The sequence below is a fragment of the Mercenaria mercenaria genome, chromosome 1, assembly GCF_021730395.1.
Source record: "Mercenaria mercenaria strain notata chromosome 1, MADL_Memer_1, whole genome shotgun sequence".
NCBI classification, from domain to species: domain Eukaryota; kingdom Metazoa; phylum Mollusca; class Bivalvia; order Venerida; family Veneridae; genus Mercenaria; species Mercenaria mercenaria.
Genome location: NC_069361.1, coordinates 113,374,010 through 113,392,865, shown reverse-complemented (window position 1 = coordinate 113,392,865; position 18,856 = coordinate 113,374,010). Strand labels below are relative to the sequence as shown.

At 36.6% G+C, this 18,856-nt stretch overlaps 1 protein-coding gene across 2 annotated transcripts in view; it reads left to right on the top strand.

Annotated features, from left to right (window-relative positions):
• The window catches only part of LOC128547770 (uncharacterized), a 44,474-nt gene extending 43,166 nt beyond the window's left edge, over positions 1-1,308 (top strand). For both annotated transcript variants that reach the window (XM_053520940.1, XM_053520938.1), the window contains one exon: positions 12-1,308. In XM_053520940.1, coding sequence (XP_053376915.1) covers positions 12-112 — 101 coding nt within the window. In that variant the 3' untranslated portion in view covers positions 113-1,308. The remainder of the gene's footprint in view (positions 1-11) is intronic.
• Positions 1,309-18,856: the final 17,548 nt, after the last annotated feature.

Sequence of the window (18,856 nt, the reverse complement as noted above, 5' to 3'; positions counted from 1 at the left end):
TGTATTTCCAGGTTTACAGGAGAGATATAGGAATACTCCAGTAGCTTTGGTTCCTGTGTCGCAACTAGAGACTGCTAATACAATACTTACACTGTGTCAGACATTCAGCTAGAGACTGCTAATACAGTACTTACACTGTGTCAGACATTCAGCTAGAGACTGCTAATACAATACTTACTCTGTGTCAGACATTCAGCTAGAGACTGCTAATACAGTACTTACACCATGTCAGACATTCAGCTACAGACTGCTAATACAGTACTTACACCATGTCAGACATTCAGCTAGAAACTGCTAATACAATACTACACCATGTCAGACATTCAGCTAGAGACTGCTAATACAATACTTACACCGTGTCAGACATTCAGCTAGAGACTGCCAGTGTGATGCTTGCACTATTCCAAGGACAAAATGATACCTGCTCCATGTCAGATATTCAATGGTTGACTGCCATTATGGTTCTTGCTCCATTCCAGACATTCAACATTAAACAAAAACCAGTGCTTGTACCATGTCAGACATTCAACATTAAAAAAAAACAGTGCTTGTACCATGTCAGGACATTCAACCAGCCAACAATACAGTTACTGCACCATACCAAACTTTTAACCAATCAACAGTCATGCTAGTACCATGTCAGACTTTCAACCAGCCAACAGTGTGATGCTTGCATCGTAATATGACACTAGCAAATTTAAAGTTACAGTCAATAGGTGAAGAAGATACTGGTTATTGTACATAATCAGGTCATTGAGAGTCCGGTGTAAGTTAGGTTGTCTCTTCACAGGAAAATGGATGAATAAAAGTAGGTGATAGTTGTTGCAGTTTCTTTCTGCAGGTATTGGAAATGTGGAAATTACAAGATGAATGTGGTTCTGTAGGGAGTTTAGATAAGTTTTAGCATTAACTTTTGTTCTAGTTTTAAGTAGCCAGTACAGTTAAACCTGTATATAAAGAACAATTGGGAAGAGTTAAAAAATGGTGTTTATTTATATGTGGTCTTTATTCATGGATTAAAATGTGCAAGAAATTTATTAATTTGGAATGAAACAAGTGATGTTTAGAGTCAGTTGGTCTCTGTTCACAGGTTGTTTAGTACAGGTTTAATTGGTTGTTGATCATGTTAGCACTGTAAAATCTGATGTTTTCACTAGGCTAAGAATGCTATTTTTAGCTCAGTTTTTCAAATACAGCTTTTATTATCACCCTTCAGGCCTTTTTAGAGGTGGTCAGTTGCAAATTTTATTTATGGTAAATTGTTAAAATTATGGTGAAAAGTATCAACAAATCACGTTAATTTGGGAATTTTTAACATTTAATCATGATTTGAAAGTTTATTTACAACTTTAACTGGTAAAAGTTTCAGAAATTTTTTCCATGTAGCCCATATATAGACCTATGTAATAATTCTTGACAGATCTCGCAGAAAGAGGTTTACACTTCATTTGTTATGTTTTTAGCTCACCTGTCACATAGTGACAAGGTGAGCTTTTGTGATCACCCTTCGTCCATCGTCCATTGTCAGTGCATCCGTCTCGTGCGTCCGTCAACAATTTTTTGTCTGCACGATAGTGGTTTAATTTATGATTTTATTTTAACCAAACTTGCACACAACTTGTATCACCATAAGATCTCGGTTCCTTTCTTGAACTGGCCTGATCCCATTACAGGTTCTAGAGCTTTGAGACCAGAATCTCGGTAAAATATGTGCGTCTTATATTCGTAGGATGATGGTAGCCATATAGGGAAGACAAGCCCCACACCCCTTTCAGGGGCAGTAACTAGAATCCATGCTGCGATTTTCCCAGTTCAAGATGGGAACCAAGATCTCATAGTTATACAAGTTTTGTGAAAGTTTGGTTAAATTCAAATAATAAATGAAGCTGCTATTTTGCAGACAAGGTTGAAATCGCTATTTCTGGCCTTTTCAGGGGCTATAACTCTGAAACACATAATGGGATCTGTCTGGTTCAAGAAAGGAACCAAGATCTTAAGGTTATACAAGGTTCACCACAGAAAAGGTCCTTCCTGTGTTGTTTGTGGAGGAGAGATTGACCTGTGCAAAAATTATTCACAATATTGCGACTCGCGTACAATTAGTTGGACTATCTGGCAGGGTCCTCTCTCAAGTTTATTCAAATGGTTTCCCTTGACCCCCTTTTAGGGACTACCAGAGCTAACAATTGAAACCATTTAAACAACTTATCGTGATGCGCTTGATGGATCTTCATCAAACTTAATGTGTAGCATTCTTTTAAAGTCACCTGTTAAGTTTCTTCAAATGGGGGCACTTGGCCCTTTGAAGGGGATACTAGCTAAATATAGAAATATCTTTAAATGACTTTTTCAGGTGGATCTTCATTAAATTTGGTACATAGCATCCTTTAAAAGACCTCATATTTGTTCAAAAGGGGGCACTTTACCTGTTTTATTTTTATACTAAACACAGTTGCTACCATTTATGATTCAGTGTGTCATACACAGGTCAAATAGTTTTAGGTGAGCCACATGGGACTACTGTGGCCCTCTTCTAAACAAACACATCAGGTAAATTACACTTTCTCTATAAACAAACATTTGATTGAATGCATGCTATATTATGTTGAGTCACGGAAGAATAGATGAATCATTCTCCATTTTCAAAACATTGTAAAAATGTAAAAGAGCTGAAATTATAAATACAAGACGTTGAACAGAGCATTCCAGTCATTACAAATTACCTTTGACTATACATTAGAAGCTATCCATCTATAAGAATGAAATTATATATACTACTTCTGCACTATCCACTAAAAATATCTGACCGTCTCTCTGTCAACTTTGTTGAAGAATGATGTCAAACATGATCACTTGACTGACCACATGACAAAAAAGCGTGATTTTAAAATATCTACAAAACTAAAAGTAGGTAGAGAGATGACAAGTAGTGAAGAATGGGATTGGGTCATGACTAAATCTTAGTATTTTAAAGACTTACTTAAAAATATAATAAATTCAACCCAGCTAAAATATAATAAATTCAACTCAGCTACATTTTGTTTCTTATACTGATGAAATACTTGGACATTTAATTTCCAACAGTCCAAATAGTGGTATTCTTGTCAGCTTATATACTTTCCTGTCTGGTGAAGCTGCAATTCACGGTGCCCTATAGTTCACCACTAGATAGGTATAAAGTGACAGCATTGTCCTATGCCTTAGAATATTATCTGTCGGGCATCCATTCACATGATAGCTCTCCTTTTCATGGCAGTAGTAGTTACATGTCTCGTGCTTTTTAATTGTTTAGTCAACTTATCATTGTCTTTCCTTCTTTTGTTTATTCTGCTGACTTGAGAAGCAGTAACCCAGTGATGCCTCACCTGGTACAGTAATGTTGTTTGACTCTGAAGTCTTACATGTTACCTTTGATTAAGGACAAAGGCATATTCTAGCATCACATTCCTTACCAGAATGTTCTTTAGGGCATCAGCAGTCCTTTGTTGATAACTGAGGACTGACCAAAAAGGCACCAGGCCAAAGTTTGAAGACCTTTTATTGGCTCTGGCATATGGTTTTAACGTTGGTGAAACCTTGAAGTTAGGAGCAGTGTTTGCTATTCTCTTGTGACATTTAAACTAATTATACAGTCAAGGATCGATTCCTCATGAACATGGATTTAACTACTTACACAGTCAATCACCGATTGACTAGAACCTGCCACACAGTGCCAGTGGCCGATTCCTCATGAACATGGATTTAACAGTTTATACAGTCAACCTATACACCAATGAATAGAATCGACCACAGAGAGCAATTGATAAATTATATTTACCATAACATATTTGTACTCGTAACATATTCAGTAAACTGACCTACCGACATGAAAACGAGAACGTCCATTTTGTAACATGGTTGAAAATACTAATAATGATATATAAGCAAGTGAATATCGGCATTGGGCTACCCAGGATCTGTGTTCTTAAAGAAGCACCCAAAGTGAGGCCATGAGCCGCAACTCACTTGCTGAAACTTAAGCCTATCAATTGAGCTATCTGTCAACCACAATAATATGCTTGCCCGCGTTCGACCAGCTGAATTTTTCCGCCACAATAAATTTTACAAATTTATTCCCCCCAAAATTCAGGAAAGAAGTTCACTATGGCATTCAAGAAATTTGACGTATTTAAAACAGTGTAAAATAGACTATTACTATACATGAAAGATTCTTTGGGATTGAGTTCTTTAAAGCATCTAAATAAAATTCCAGACCCACATTGGACAAGTGCACCCCACCCTGCCTGCAAAAACTCGGGAGTTTTTATGGTCAATATCAGTAACCAATGAATCAAAGCGCGGGTGATGCGACACATGCTGTTTGCCCAAACGATTTATTCATCTATGTTTTGCCTTGATTCGGATGTTCTCAGCCTCCAAACTTCCCCAAGATATCCTTTGCAGAATATCCACCCAAATCAAAATGCTATTTGGCAATGCTTTGCTAATATATGTAATTTCTTTCTTAATGATGTTAAAAAGTTGAGTTACAGATCACGTTTGAAGGTCATTGCCTCCTAAATGAATAATAAACCAAATCTTGGTGCTTACATAATAAGATGTTTGTTTGGATGGACAGTCTGAAGTCGCACCACGACATTCCCCTGATGCCCCACCAACCAATGACTTTTTCACCGGAGGCTTGTAAATTTGTTTTGTCTGTCATCTTTGCCCTTATTCCTGCCCAGTGCGGTATTGAGTCTCCCAATATCCATATATCTGGATTCGGTAGAAGCAACCTCAGATCGTCGTCTGGTACTGCTTGGTTGTCGTTCCTCGCCTTCCTCTTTACTACTCTGCTTTTGCCTGGCATTTTAACACTTACAAGCACGATGCTTTGGGATTTAATAACGTTCCAGTATGACTTGCTCCATCAGCTGATTAGAATGGAAAAGGTAGGAAAAAAACGAACACTGCTATTTATTAGCCCATACCGGAAGTCAGTGAAATATAAACCAAAACAACAATCTGATCCCCTCGGCTTTTATGGTGATAACTCAACACAAACGTTTCTTCCGCAAAAATGAATATTATTATTTCTTAATAAAAAATATGTCTTATTATACCCCCACAAACGAAGTTTTGCGGGGTGTATAAGAGTGTGCTTGTCTGTCGGTCCATTGGTTTTCATGGTTTCCGGACAATAACTCGTGAAAGGCTTGACAGATTTAAATAATTTTTGGTACACAGGTGTAACATCATAAAATACAGGTCAAGCTCGACTTTGGCTACAAACCACCCATTTTTAGCTCGACTATTCGAAGAATAAATAGAGCTATCCTACTCGCCACATTGTTGGCATCAGCATCACACCTAGGTTAAGTTTTTCGTACCAGTCCACATTTTGACAAAGTCTTTTGAGATAAAGCTTTGAAACTTTCAACACTTGTTTACCATAACCATGTCCAGTTTTAGGCAAGAGTACATAACTCCATCAAGGATTTTGGCTGAATTATGGCCCCTTTTAACTTACAAATCTTTGTTAAGTTTTTTGTACCAGTTCATATTTTGTATGAAGTGTTTGACATATGGCTTTGAAACTTTCATCACTTGTTTATTATAACAGTCTCTATCTGTAGGCAGGAGTACATAACTCTGTAAGCTATTTCGACTGAATTATGGCCCTTTTTGGACTTGGAAATAGGTACATTTTCGTACAAGTACAAGTTTTGTCAAAATTATTTGACATGTGGCTTTTAAACTTTGGACACTTGCTTATCATCATGATTTCCATCTGTAGGCGAGAGTACAGAATTCAATCAATTATTTTGGTTGAATTATGGCACTTTTTGGACTAATTTTTTCATACCAGTCAATATTTTGCCAAACCTGTTCGTCATAAGGCTTTAAAACTTTGACCACTTCTTTACCATCATAGTCTACATATGTAGGCAAGATTACATAACTAGGACAAGGACTTTAGCTCAGTTATGGCCCTTTTTTGACATAGTTCTAAATTAGTTAAGTTTTACATACCATTCCATATTTTGTCTAAACTGTTAAAGTTTGATATATGGCTTTGAAACTTTGAACACTTGCTTACCATCATGGTTACACATTGCCATATAGTGCAAGACTTATCCAAATCCAAAAATAAGGTACATTGTTTGTCTTATTTATTATTTTTCTTTTGTCTGAAAATCTCTGGTAATATTTTGACCCCATACATCCATCAATATTTCGAATAGTGGAGCGCGCTGTCAACGGACAGCTCTTGTTTGACGTAGTTATGGCCGCTTTCCAACTTAAAATTTGCCATACTTCTGTCAAAAGGCCATATTGTGGCGGTATTATTAGTTCTAGTTTAAATTGTTTACAAATTCCTCTCTCGAATAAAATGTGTTTTTTTGGGATACAACATCGAAATCAAAAAATATTCTCTGTTCCTCCTTTCTACAAGCTTGATTTGGGCACAGGCGTTGGTCTTGAACGGACATATGGCACTTGGCACAAAAGAATTTTTCCTTTGCATGCATTTCCATATTTGAGAAGTAAGTTTTAAATCTGTACAAACTTTCAAATGCTGGATTTGAATGAAGAAAATGAAGGTTCATAAGGGTTAGTAAGTCTTTAAGCTGAGAAGAGGTCAGCGAGTGTATGATTGCAAATAACCAAATTAGAAGTACACTTGTTTCAAGTGTAAGCCAAATGACCAGTATACACAGGTGCATCTTTCATAGGAGTCTTTTCTTCTCTAGCACCATTGATTGATGGGCGTTCTCGTCGAATTCTTCACTTCCATTGTCTTCAGTTGACTTTAAGTCTTCTAATAAAGTCTCAAGAAGAGATTCCTCTGGATATTTTATAAAGGCTGCAAGACTTTCTTTGTTGTCATTGCAAACAGCAGTATGTTCGTGCAGATGTTCTTTTGGGAAATGAGTATATGTGTCATATTATCTTCACTTGTTACGTCATTTTTTAGCTCGACTATTCGAAGAATAAATAGAGCTATCCTACTCACCACGGCGTCGGTGTCACACCTTTTCGAAGAATAAATAGAGCTATCCTACTCACCACAGTGTCGGCGTCACACCTTGGTTAAGTTTTTTGTACCAGTCCACATTTTGACAAAGTCTTTTGAGATAAAGCTTTGAAACTTTCAACACTTGTTTACCATCACCATGGCCAGTTATAGGCAAGAGCACATAACTCCATCAAGGATTTTGGGATAAAGCTTTGAAACTTTCAACACATGTTTACCATCACCATGGCCAGTTATAGGCAAGAGTACATAACTCCATCAAGGATTTTGGCTGAATTATGGCCCCTTCTGACTTATAAATCTTGGTTAAGTTTTCCGTACCAGTTCATATTTTTTGTAAAGTGTTTGACATATGGCTTTGAAACTTTTATCACTTGTTCAGTATAATAGTCTCTATCTGTAGGAAAGAGTACATAACTCTGTCATCTATTTTGGCTGAATTATGGCCCTTTTTTTGACTTTGAAATTGGTTCTGTTTTCATACAATTCCACGTTTTGTCAAAATTATTTGACATATGGCTTTTAAACTTTAAACACTTGTTTATCATTATGATTTCCATCTGTAGGCAAGAGTACATAACTATTTTGACTGAATTACGGCCCTTTTTGGACTTTAAAATTGGTTCATACATTGCCATTTAGTGCAAGACTTATTGAAATCAAAGAAATACAGGAACATTGTTTGTCTAATCTATTTATTTCTTTTGTCTGAATATCTGTGGAAATATTTTGACCCCATTCTTCAATCAATTCTTCGAATAGTCGAGCTCGCTGTCATCAGACAGCTCTTGTTTTCAGAACTGTTCACATTGGAACTTATGTTTTCTTCTACCACTTCTGCTGTAGGTATATTGTCATCTGTAAGAAAGACAGAAGGTTCATTTTCTACTGACCCATCTTCTAAAATGTTATCATTCAAGGAGTTTTCTTGAATTTCTTCAAAGTCTTCATTCAATTTGTGTTCAGAAGAATGGTCAATGCAGTGTAATCTCGCCTGTTTTATACGCCTTTGGTATCTTTTTGGTCTCACATGTAGTCGTTTATTCACACGAAAGTCTCCTAAATTATCTGTAACAGATATAATACAGATGTACTATTTAAAACTGAAGTGTAGTGTATGTATTGGTGTTGAAAAACTATCCATTACTTTTATCAAACACTGTAGAGTGCTTCTGCATCAATATTTCATTTTTTGTTCTGCATCTGTAGTAGTTGTCCAAGTGATGGCTTCAGTGATTCTGCTTCTGGAGACGACAGGTACAAAATGATTAACTACTAACCAGTTTGCTTGGTTGATATATCCTGTCCGCATTATTGGAATAATGAAAGTGTATCACAACATACATTCCATGGCATGATGATTTTGTGGAATAGGTTTCTTATCCGGTTGTTATGGTTATGGTATATTGATAGCAGGGGCATCTTGACTGCAGTTGCTAATGCATGGAGTTGTGTCATTCCAGACCATGAATTATCTTTTAATGTTTGTTAAGATTATTTCCTCTTCTCTTTCTGCACATGAGCCACAGTGTATGTTCCAGTGGCTAATGAATGTGTAGTCCAGAGAATTAGATATATTTTGCAACATGGTGCTGTAAACCAACCTTTTAGTATTTTTTGGTATATTTGTATTAAGGAAAGAGCTCTGTGTAATCTTAATTCTATTGCCATGCTTTCATTACCACATATAACTATGCTTGCAGCGTTATACAGACAATTACCATTGCCAGTAGTATGTAATGTGACAAAGTCTTTTGGTGCATCATCAGTGTAATATTGTAATGAATTGTAATCAAATTTGATGTTCAGGAAAATGGCGTGTTGGCAATTCAGGTATATCCTTGTACTGGCTGTATATTTGCTGTGTCTGTATTTGGTTTTACAGTGCCTATAATGGCATTTAGTCCCAAGGGAATTACTGTGGCTAGTTGTAGCAGTGCTGTTCTTAAGTATTGGCAGCGATGTGACTCCATCATGCATCTGAAAAAAGTAATTTACAGCTTCTGTGTGTTATTGAAAATATGTAAGTACTGTGAAGATTTTTTGACGTACATACCGTATAAGTACTTTTTTCTGCGGGAACTTTATTTCTGCGGAAGGCAATGGTCATGTTTACCGCTAATTGTATGGGACTTGAAAAAGGCGTGATTTACAAAACTTATCATACCGTTTAAATGCACAGATGAGAATGTTCGCAATATATAGATTCAGACATTTTTCGTGTGTTTGGCATGATAGTATTCATAATATGCCAGTTTCCACTTGCATTTAATAATTAACATTATGTGATGATGAAGATGTTACATCAGTATCCGTCAACTTTTATTTTCAAACCAGACGCCAAAATAACTGTCAAAATAACAACAAAATACGTATCTGTCTATTTGAAATTAATGAAACAACCGTAGAATACAGAACCGCAGAAAAAAATCCCTTCAACATTGATAAGGAAGACACCGCAGAAATAAGGTACGCAGAAATTTAATACCACCTCATTTTTGAAAAATCGCAGAATATTAAGCCCGCAGAAATAAGTACTTATACTGTATATGGTGGGACACATGATTAATATGATGTCTTCCAGCAATTGGTTAATGTGTGCACTGTTACATTAACACTGATTCAACCAGTTTATTCCTCTGATTATCTTGACTGAAAAAAATAGCTTTCCTAAATATTACACTAGATACCAAATGGAAACTTCAGAACTGAAAATTTATTGATTCAGCAATGACAATTTCTAGAATGCTTAATGTAACTTTATGCATATTGCAACCAACAATACAGTTTTGTCCACACTTTTGTTAAATCCCCTAAGAAAGACTGCTAGAATGCCACTATAAATGCTTCATAAAATTGAGTAGGCAAAATACTAGATGTACACGTCACACTTACAGTCTTTGTTAGCTGTCTGTTTATGCCATTTTAAATCAGTCTATGAATGGCAGCAATGTAAAACACATACCGAAATGCCACTCTGTACACAAGAAATTAAGTCTAAAGGCTACATCAAGATATATAACAAACCAGTTATATTGGAACATATTTAGTTCTACCTACCAGAAAAAAACTCTTTAACTATTAACTGCCAAAAATTTAACAATAGTAACAGCACTAACGCAGCTGGCTTTACCTAAGCCTATCTTTACCAGAAAAAACAATTCAAACTATGACTGTTAATACAAAGTATATAACTGCCAAAGATTTAACAATAGTAACAGCACTGACTCAGCTGGCTTCAGTTGAGCATATTTTTACCAGAAAATAAAATAACTGCCAAAAAAAAAACAATTAACATGTGGGACAGAAATGACCCAGCTGGCTTAATCTACATCCCCGTCAAATTTTACGCAATCAGTTAAACCAATTCCCAAAAACATTACAATGGATTATGCCAAAATCAGTCTTGAACTAGGCAACATAAGTAGCCTATGCCAAATCTTGTGCCGGCATTCCCACTACCTATCGTATAAAAATGTTGATAATGGACAAAACCAAGCATAACATTGATACTGACTATTACTTGCAATCGTAGTATCAGAAATTGTATCAGAAGTCTACTGAAAAAGATATGCTAAAGGGCCCCTATACTAATGAGTAGTATTGGAGTCCTTTTGGCTCCAGGAATGTCCATGCAATCTGAGTAGTATAGGAGTCCTTTTGGCTTGATGAATGTGCATGCGCTCTAGTAGGGCAAGTTCGATAATGAGCCAAATTGGTCCTGGCACTTCGGAGTTATGGCCCTTGAATTACTGAAAATCGGCCTTTTTACTCTTGTCTGTGCTCTAAGTCGAACATTTCTCATCCGATCATCACCAAACTTGAACAAAATGTGTTTGACTTTAAGTCCTCGGCCAAGTTCGGTAACTAGCCAAATTGGCCCAGGCACTTTGGAATTATGGCCATTGAATTACCGAAAATCGGCCTTTTTACTCTCGTCTGCGCTCTAAGTCCAACATTTCTCATCTGATCTTCACCAAACTTGAACCAAATGTTTTTGACCATAATTCCTTGGCCAGGTTCATCAACTAGCCAAATCGCCTGAGGCACTCCAGAATTATGGCCCTTGAATTACCCAAAATCGGCCTTTTTACTCTTTAAAGGTATATTTGTAGTGAGTAAACAGTATGTAAAGACTGACCTGCTATTTAGATGATTAGGCAGTTGCGGGAGACATGCGCTTTTCTCAAAAGCAACTCTAGTTACCCTATTGAAAAAAGATGTAATAAATTTACTTATTACATGCCACAAAATTTACGTGACGTACCAGTATAGATCGCACCTTTTTTACCGAGATTCTGGTCAGGAAGGACTGATGCAACCTATACTTGGGTATAGGACAAGTCCACATTTTTTCCCTGGCTCAAAAAATTAAGAAAATCAATCTTTGTTTACACCACGTACCTTTACATTGTAACCCCATGTGGTTCTGGGACGATCTGTGTATGAAAAGAATTGGAACCACTGCCTTACCCTTCATGATCGTAAGAGGCGACTAATAGGGTCTTAACACTTGGTTTTGCAGTAACTCTGTGATTCCAGCAGGTATGCAAATTTTGATTCCATACCTCATGTTTTTATTTCGATGTAAATGAGATGTGGAACCAAAATCTGTAGTCCTGTTTGGCGCCATATAACCTATACTGTGTTGGTGCGCCGTAAAACCCAAATAAATAAATAAATTTACATTGTAGAGAATTCAAGGGGAGTAACTACCTATGACTCGGGCATAGGTAAAAGCCGGTATCTAGACCCGGCATCTTAAATGAATTTTATATAAAATGTAAAATTAAGAGCTCCCGCAAAATCTTTGAAGAAATCCTGTTTTTCATTAAAACACACTTTACAAAGCAAACCCTGTGTAAAACTTTCCCAAGTTGGTGTTTTCACACAAATTGCAAGTACCTCAAACCAACCATAATTACAAGTTGCCGCACACACACACACACGAGTCGATAATTAGGAGATGTCTGAGAAGATGATGAGGTCGAAAATGTGTTGAGAAGTTTGAGATAGCTTGGACAAAACTTTAAATACCTGTGTTTTCGATAGCATCTCATAATGCTCGCCCATATGGGAATACCTGGTAGCGAGGGTAAACAAATGCAATACACTCACAGCATCTCCTACTATAATAAAACTGTTAATTTAGTTGTATCTCACCTTGCGTTTTCACAACTTTGTTATCTCACCTGAGCAAAAAGTGCTCAAAGGTGAGCTTTTGTGATCGCCCTGTGTCCTTCGTTGTCTGTCCGACATCATCAATTTGACTGTTAACACTCTATTGGTCACAATATTTGCCCAATCTTAAGGAAACTTGGTCAGAATGTTACTCTCAATAAAATCTTGGACAAGTTTGATATTGGGTCATTTGGGGTCAAAAACTAGGTCACCAGGTCAAATCAAAGGAAAAGCTTGTTAACGCTCGAGGTGTCACAATTTTGGCCCAATCTTAATGAAACTTAGTCAGAATGTTACCCTTAATAAAATCTTGGACGAGTTCGATATTGGGTCATCTGGGGTCAAAAACTAGGTCACCAGGTCAAATCAAAGGAAAAGCTTGTTAACACTCTAGAGGTCACAATTTTGGCCCAATCTTAATGAAACTTGGTCAGAATGTTATTCTCAATAAAATCTTGGACGAGTTCGATATTGGGTCATCTGGGATCAAAAACTAGGTCACCAGGTCAAATCAAAGCAAAAGCGTGTTAACACTCTAGAGGTCAAAATTTTGGCCCAATCTTAATGAAACTTGGTCAGAATGTTATTCTCAGTAAAATCTTGGACGAGTTCGATATTGGGTCATCTGGGTTCAAAAACTTTGTCATCAGGTCAAATCAAAGGAAAAGCTTGTTAATGCGCTAGAGGTCACAATTTTGGCCCAATCTTATTGAAACTTGGTCAGAATGTTACCCTCAATAAAATCTTGGACGAGTTCAATATTGGATTATCTGGGATCAAAGACTAGGTCATCAGGTCAAATCAAAAGAAAAGCTTGTTAACACTGTAGAGGCCACATTTATGACTATATCTTCATGAATCTTGGTCAGAATGTTAATCTTGATGGTCTCAAGGTCCTGTTTGAATCTGGGTCATGTTGGGTCAAAAACTAGGTCACCAGGTCAAATCAAAGGAAAAGCTAGTTAAAACTGTAGAGGCCACATTTATGACCATATCTTAATGAAACTTGGTCAGAATGTTAATCTTGATGATCTATAAGTCAAGTTTTAATCTTGGTCAGGTGAGGTCAAAAACTAGGTTACCAGGTCAAATTAAAGGAAAAGCTTGTTAACACTCTAGAGGCCACATTTATAACTTTATCTTCATGAAACTTAGTTAGAATGTTAATCTTGATGATCTTTAGGTAAAGTTTGAATCTGGGTCATGTTGGGTCAAAAACTAGGTCACCAGGTCAAATCAGAGGAAAAGCTAGTTAACACTTTAGAGACCACATATATGACCATATCTTAATGAAGCTTGGTCAGAATGTTAATCTTGATGATCTTTAGGTCAATAGGTCAGGTGAGCGATACAGGGCCTTCATTGGCCTCTTGTTAAAATTATGGGTGCCGCAACAGTGGCCGACCGATGCCAGGAAAATTGCATTTCCTTACTACAAATTAACATATTTTTGAGATTACTTTTTTTTTCTGCGACCAATACACAGGTATAAGCATTTTTCTAGAAATCTATAGATATTTTTTCACTGTGTCTTATACACGAATGCGACCTATACTCATACGATTATGGTATATAGCTGCTTTTTCCACAGAGCCTGCCCGCTTAGCTCGATAGGGAGAGTGTTGGTCTACGGATCGCGAGTTTGGTCCCCGGGCGAGGCGTATGTTCTCCGTGATGATTTGATAAAAGACATTGTGTCTGAAATCATTCGTCCTCCACCTCTGATAATTCATGTGGGGAAGTTGGCAGTTACTTGCGGAAAACAGGTTTGTGCTGGTACAGAATCCAGGAGCACTGGTTAGGTTAACTGCCCGCCGTTACATGACTGAAATACTGTTGAAAAAAGGCGTTAAACCCAAAACAGACAAAAAGCTTTTTCCACAGAGCAGTTTCAGAGATATCCTTTATTTTTTTTAATTTGTCCAAAAGCTTTCTTAGCAAATCATTTGCACTCTTTAGCTCTCTCATCCTTTCTTTTCTCATGTTGTTCTTGTTCTTCTTTTCGCCTCTGCTCTGATGCCTTAAGATATTCTAATAATTCATTACAACTTTTTGTTTCCTTTTCCTTCCTACCATTTTTAGCTCGACTATACGAAGTATATGGAGAGCTATCCTACTCACCCCGGCGTCTGCGTCTTTCGGCGTTCCCACCTTGGTTAAAGTTCTTTTACACTTTTTCTTTTTTTTTCTTATCTCTGTAATTACTTGATGGATTTGCTTTAAACTTAAAATAGTAATTCATCATCATCACCCACATCATATGGCACAAGGGCCATAACTCGCACACCAATCTTTCATGAATTATCTCCCCCTTTTTAGCTCACCTGTCACATAGTGACACTGGGTGAGCTTTTTTGATCGCATTTTTGTCCGTCCCTCTGTTCACAATTTCTTGTGAACATGATAGAGACCAATTTTAATCAAACTTGTACACAACTTGTATTGGCATAATATCTCGTTCCTTTTGAAAACTGGCCAGATCCCACCATGGGTTCCAGAAATATAAAATTAATATAAGTAAAAAACAATTGGGGTATCACCCCCAAGAAAATTGTGAAAATGTAGGCCCTTGATACAGCCTTTGGTGCATTTTCTGTCCGAAAAGAATGTGTTTCAGTTTTTAAATATTACCTATTACCGTCATCCTATGAATATAAGACGCACATTTTTTTACGAGATTCTGGTCTCGAAGGACCGATGCATCCTATATATGGGGATAGAAAAAGACCAAACATTTCCCCCGACTCAAAAATTAAGAAAATCGATCTTTGTTTATCCCGCGTACCTCTATATTGAAGAGAATTCAAGGGGAGTAAATACCAATTACTCGGGCATAGCTAATAGCCGGTATCGGACCGGCGTCTTAAATTACTTTTGTATTGCATGAAGTACAACCTACTGATAAAATTATCTGAAAAAGGGATTATACAAAAATATCTTTATACTGTATAAAATGACATAAGTTTCAAAATGCCAAAGAATAAAATAGCTGTTTGAGAGCTTATTGAACTGCCCTTCTTGTATTTACTAATTCAAATAAAATGAAGAAAATGATAAAAGCAAGAAATGCATGCGCTTTTCACTGTAAAGATACAAAAATAGGTAGAAAAGTCCCAGTTGACTGAACATGAATTAGGCCAGACTTAAAATATCTATGTTTTAGGCCTTAAAACTGCCTAATATGATTATTTAATAAATAATAGTAAAATAAGCATATCCGTTACAATAGTATAATATAATCTATGAGTAAAACTTTTACATTACAGTAGCATATTCTAAGTCAAAAAGGGGCCATAATTCAGTCAAAATGCTTGATAGAATTGCCTCCTCCTTTTTACAGAGTGGGATCATAATGCTTGATAGAATGGATGGATCCAGGCTGTCAATGAAACTAATTGTTATCTATGATATTGACCAGTAAGATAATGCGGATTATTCAGTGCACTTACCTTGTTGCTAACCAGCCATTGCTTCCCACAAGCTTTCACTTAGAAACCGTTACTGACTTATTCTGTTAAAATTCTGATGCATCTTTTTTAAGGCCCCCACTTTGGAGGGGGGGGGGGGGGGGGCATATAGATTTGCTCTTGTCCTTCCGTCCGTCCGTCCTTCCGAAAATGTTGTGTCGCGCGTAGCTCTGAAAGTATTTGACGTAGAGTCACAAAACTTTACAGGAATGTTGGTCAGCATGTGTAGTTGTGCACCTAGGGTTTCGCGTCCGGATTCATTCAGTGATGTAGAAGTTATGGCCCCTGACTTTGTAAAAATTGGTCATTTTAATGTTGTGTCGTGCCTAGCTCCAAAAATATATGACCTAGAGTCACAAAACTTTACAGGCATGTTGGTCAGCATGTGTAGTTGTGCACCTGGGGTTTCTCTTCCGGATTAATCCAGACATGTAGGAGTTATGGCCCCTGACTTAGTAAAAAATTGGTTATTTTAATGTTGTGTCACGCATAGCTCCAAAAGTATTTGACCTAGAATCACCAAAGTTTACAGGAATGTTGGTCAGCATGTGTAGTTGTGCACCTGGGGTTTCACGTCCGGATTCATTCAGTCATGTAGCAGTTATGGCCCCTGACTTTGTAAAAATTGGTCATTTTAATGTTGTGTCGTGCCTAGCTCCAAAAGTATATGACATAGAGTCACAAAACTTTACAGGCATGTTGGTCAGCATGTGTAGTTGTGCACCTGGGGTTTCGCGTCCGGATTCATCCAGTCATGTAGGAGTTATGGCCCCTGACTTAGTAAAAAATTGGTCATTTTAATGTTGTGTCGCGCATAGCCCCAAAAGTATTTGACCTAGAATCACCAAAGTTTACAGAAATGTTGGTCAGCATGTGTAGTTGTGCACCTGGGGTTTCGCATCCGGATTCATTCAGTATTGTAGGAGTTCTGGCCCCTGACTAATGTCATGTAGTGGGGGCATCTGTGTCCCATGGGCACATTTCTAGTTTTCGAAGGATGTGGTGTTGAGGGGTGTGTTAGGAATATGTAATGCCGACGAGCGGTACCCGGAGAGGGTAGAAGGGGGAAGATTTATTTTTTCCGTAAACCAATGGCCGATTTAGAAAAATGTAAGCGTTGAACGTTAAACGGATCAATAAGCAATCTGCTCAGATGTAATTCTAATGTGCATAGTATAATAAAATAACATACATAATACATCATGAATTGTCTTTCTCTCTTTACTCATTCGTCTGTGATCGGAATTTTAATTTGAATTTGCTCACTTTATTTTAATTTAGGCCGATCGCAGAATTATTCAGTTCAAGACATTAAATATATAAGTCATTTATATCTTATTTTATATAAAAGTAACATCTAACCTTCCAGGGCAGGTGATCATGTGACTTTTGTTTATGATCACATTGTGTCCACCTTAATGGCTGCCCCCATGTACTAGAAGGTTTTTTGTATTTTTCTGCAATATCTCATTACATTTGAATTATATTTTACCGACCATGTTCTAGCCAACAAATTTCCGGTTCCAACGATGTATCATGTTGCTAGGTGAGTGTTGCCGTTTTCCCATTTACTTTGCAGAGATTTTCGAAGCGGTGATTTTTCTCTTAAAAAAGTGTGGTCACATTGAGACGCAAATTCCAAAAAACACAATTTATTCATTTTAACGGGTTTGTTGTTGGTAGGAATCGACTGAAAATGCACCGCAATCATGTAGTTTGCTTCTCATGCGACTTGTAAATGTTTATGCGTGTTTTGTACAATGTTCTAGGGATTCATATCTGAATGGTCACATTGTGTCATGGTCACATTGTGTCCAATAAATTTTGTAAATGGTGCATTTAGAAATTAATTCCAATCTTGTACATAATAATTAGTCTTTTCAAGTGTTTTAGTGTTGCAATTCATTAAAGTCATAAACGTTCGAGCTTGTCACATGATGGCTGAAAGAAATAAAGTCAAATTTTCCCCCAAGATAGTGTCATTTCAATTTTCTATAGCTAGTTCCTGTTTTTACATCATTCTGGACCTATACTTGACATTTCATACCATTTTAAAGGAAACATTTTGCATTTATAGAAATGTAGATGAGCCTTATTATACTGATTCCACTTAAGAGTGTTAAAATTGCCTAATTTTTTGTCACTAAACCTATTGTACGTTGTATTTAGAGTCTTTTGGAATCATTCTCAAACTGTTTTCATTCAAGACCTACCAAAATTCATCATCATTGGCACATCAAATATATATTGTCGCCAAAGCATAAATTAGATATGTTACCTTCATCTGTTAAATTATTATGAAGTGAAACAAATGCGAAAATCTTATCTTTATTAATAATGTCCATCTATTACAGACAACATTTATGATATGATTTTAAAGTTTGATAAATAGTATGTTACTATAACAAAAGCCACATACATTATTGAATTATTGATGCATGATTTCGCATTCAGCACTGAATTATTTTCTACTTTCCCTTACGTGAGCAGAAGAACACTGATCACTTACATGAAATGCTGTAACTTTACGCACTTGAAATTGAAAAGGAAGAAGAATTTAGATGAGTGAAACCAGATACGTGATGAACAGATACGTTACAGAGATTTTAAATTCAAAATGGCACATGATTCTATGTTTTAGAAATACATAAGTGATAGAATTAATATCATATAATCACAAAAGGTATGTAATAAATGTTTCAGAAACGAGGAGTACAACTCAAACAAATTGTTACAATCAGAGTCTGATCTTTGTGAGACCTCCGTAAAACATAGTGTAATCACAGATGCCGATCAGCCTATATACCAACTGAGAGATCTTAGACATCATGTATGACTGTAAATGCACAAATTGATACCATTTATAACGTTCTTAAAATAATCAGATACGTTTCTTTGTATAAATCAATCGTTGTGGCAATTAATTTTTATTTTTAGCGGTCATGAATTGTTTCGTTTTCAATTATCAACACTTTTATGCAGTAAGTAAATCTGTTGTAAATAGTGTCAGATACGTTACAAAATACCTCAGGTATTGATGCGTGCATGCGTACTGCACATATTCACATTATGTATGACTGAATTTGAACTGTGATATTGATAATTCTATATAATGATGTTTAAGCTGCTTCTTGTGTTTAGGATCCAGAATTTACGTTACTATACTAAATGCCAGGCTGTCAAACTT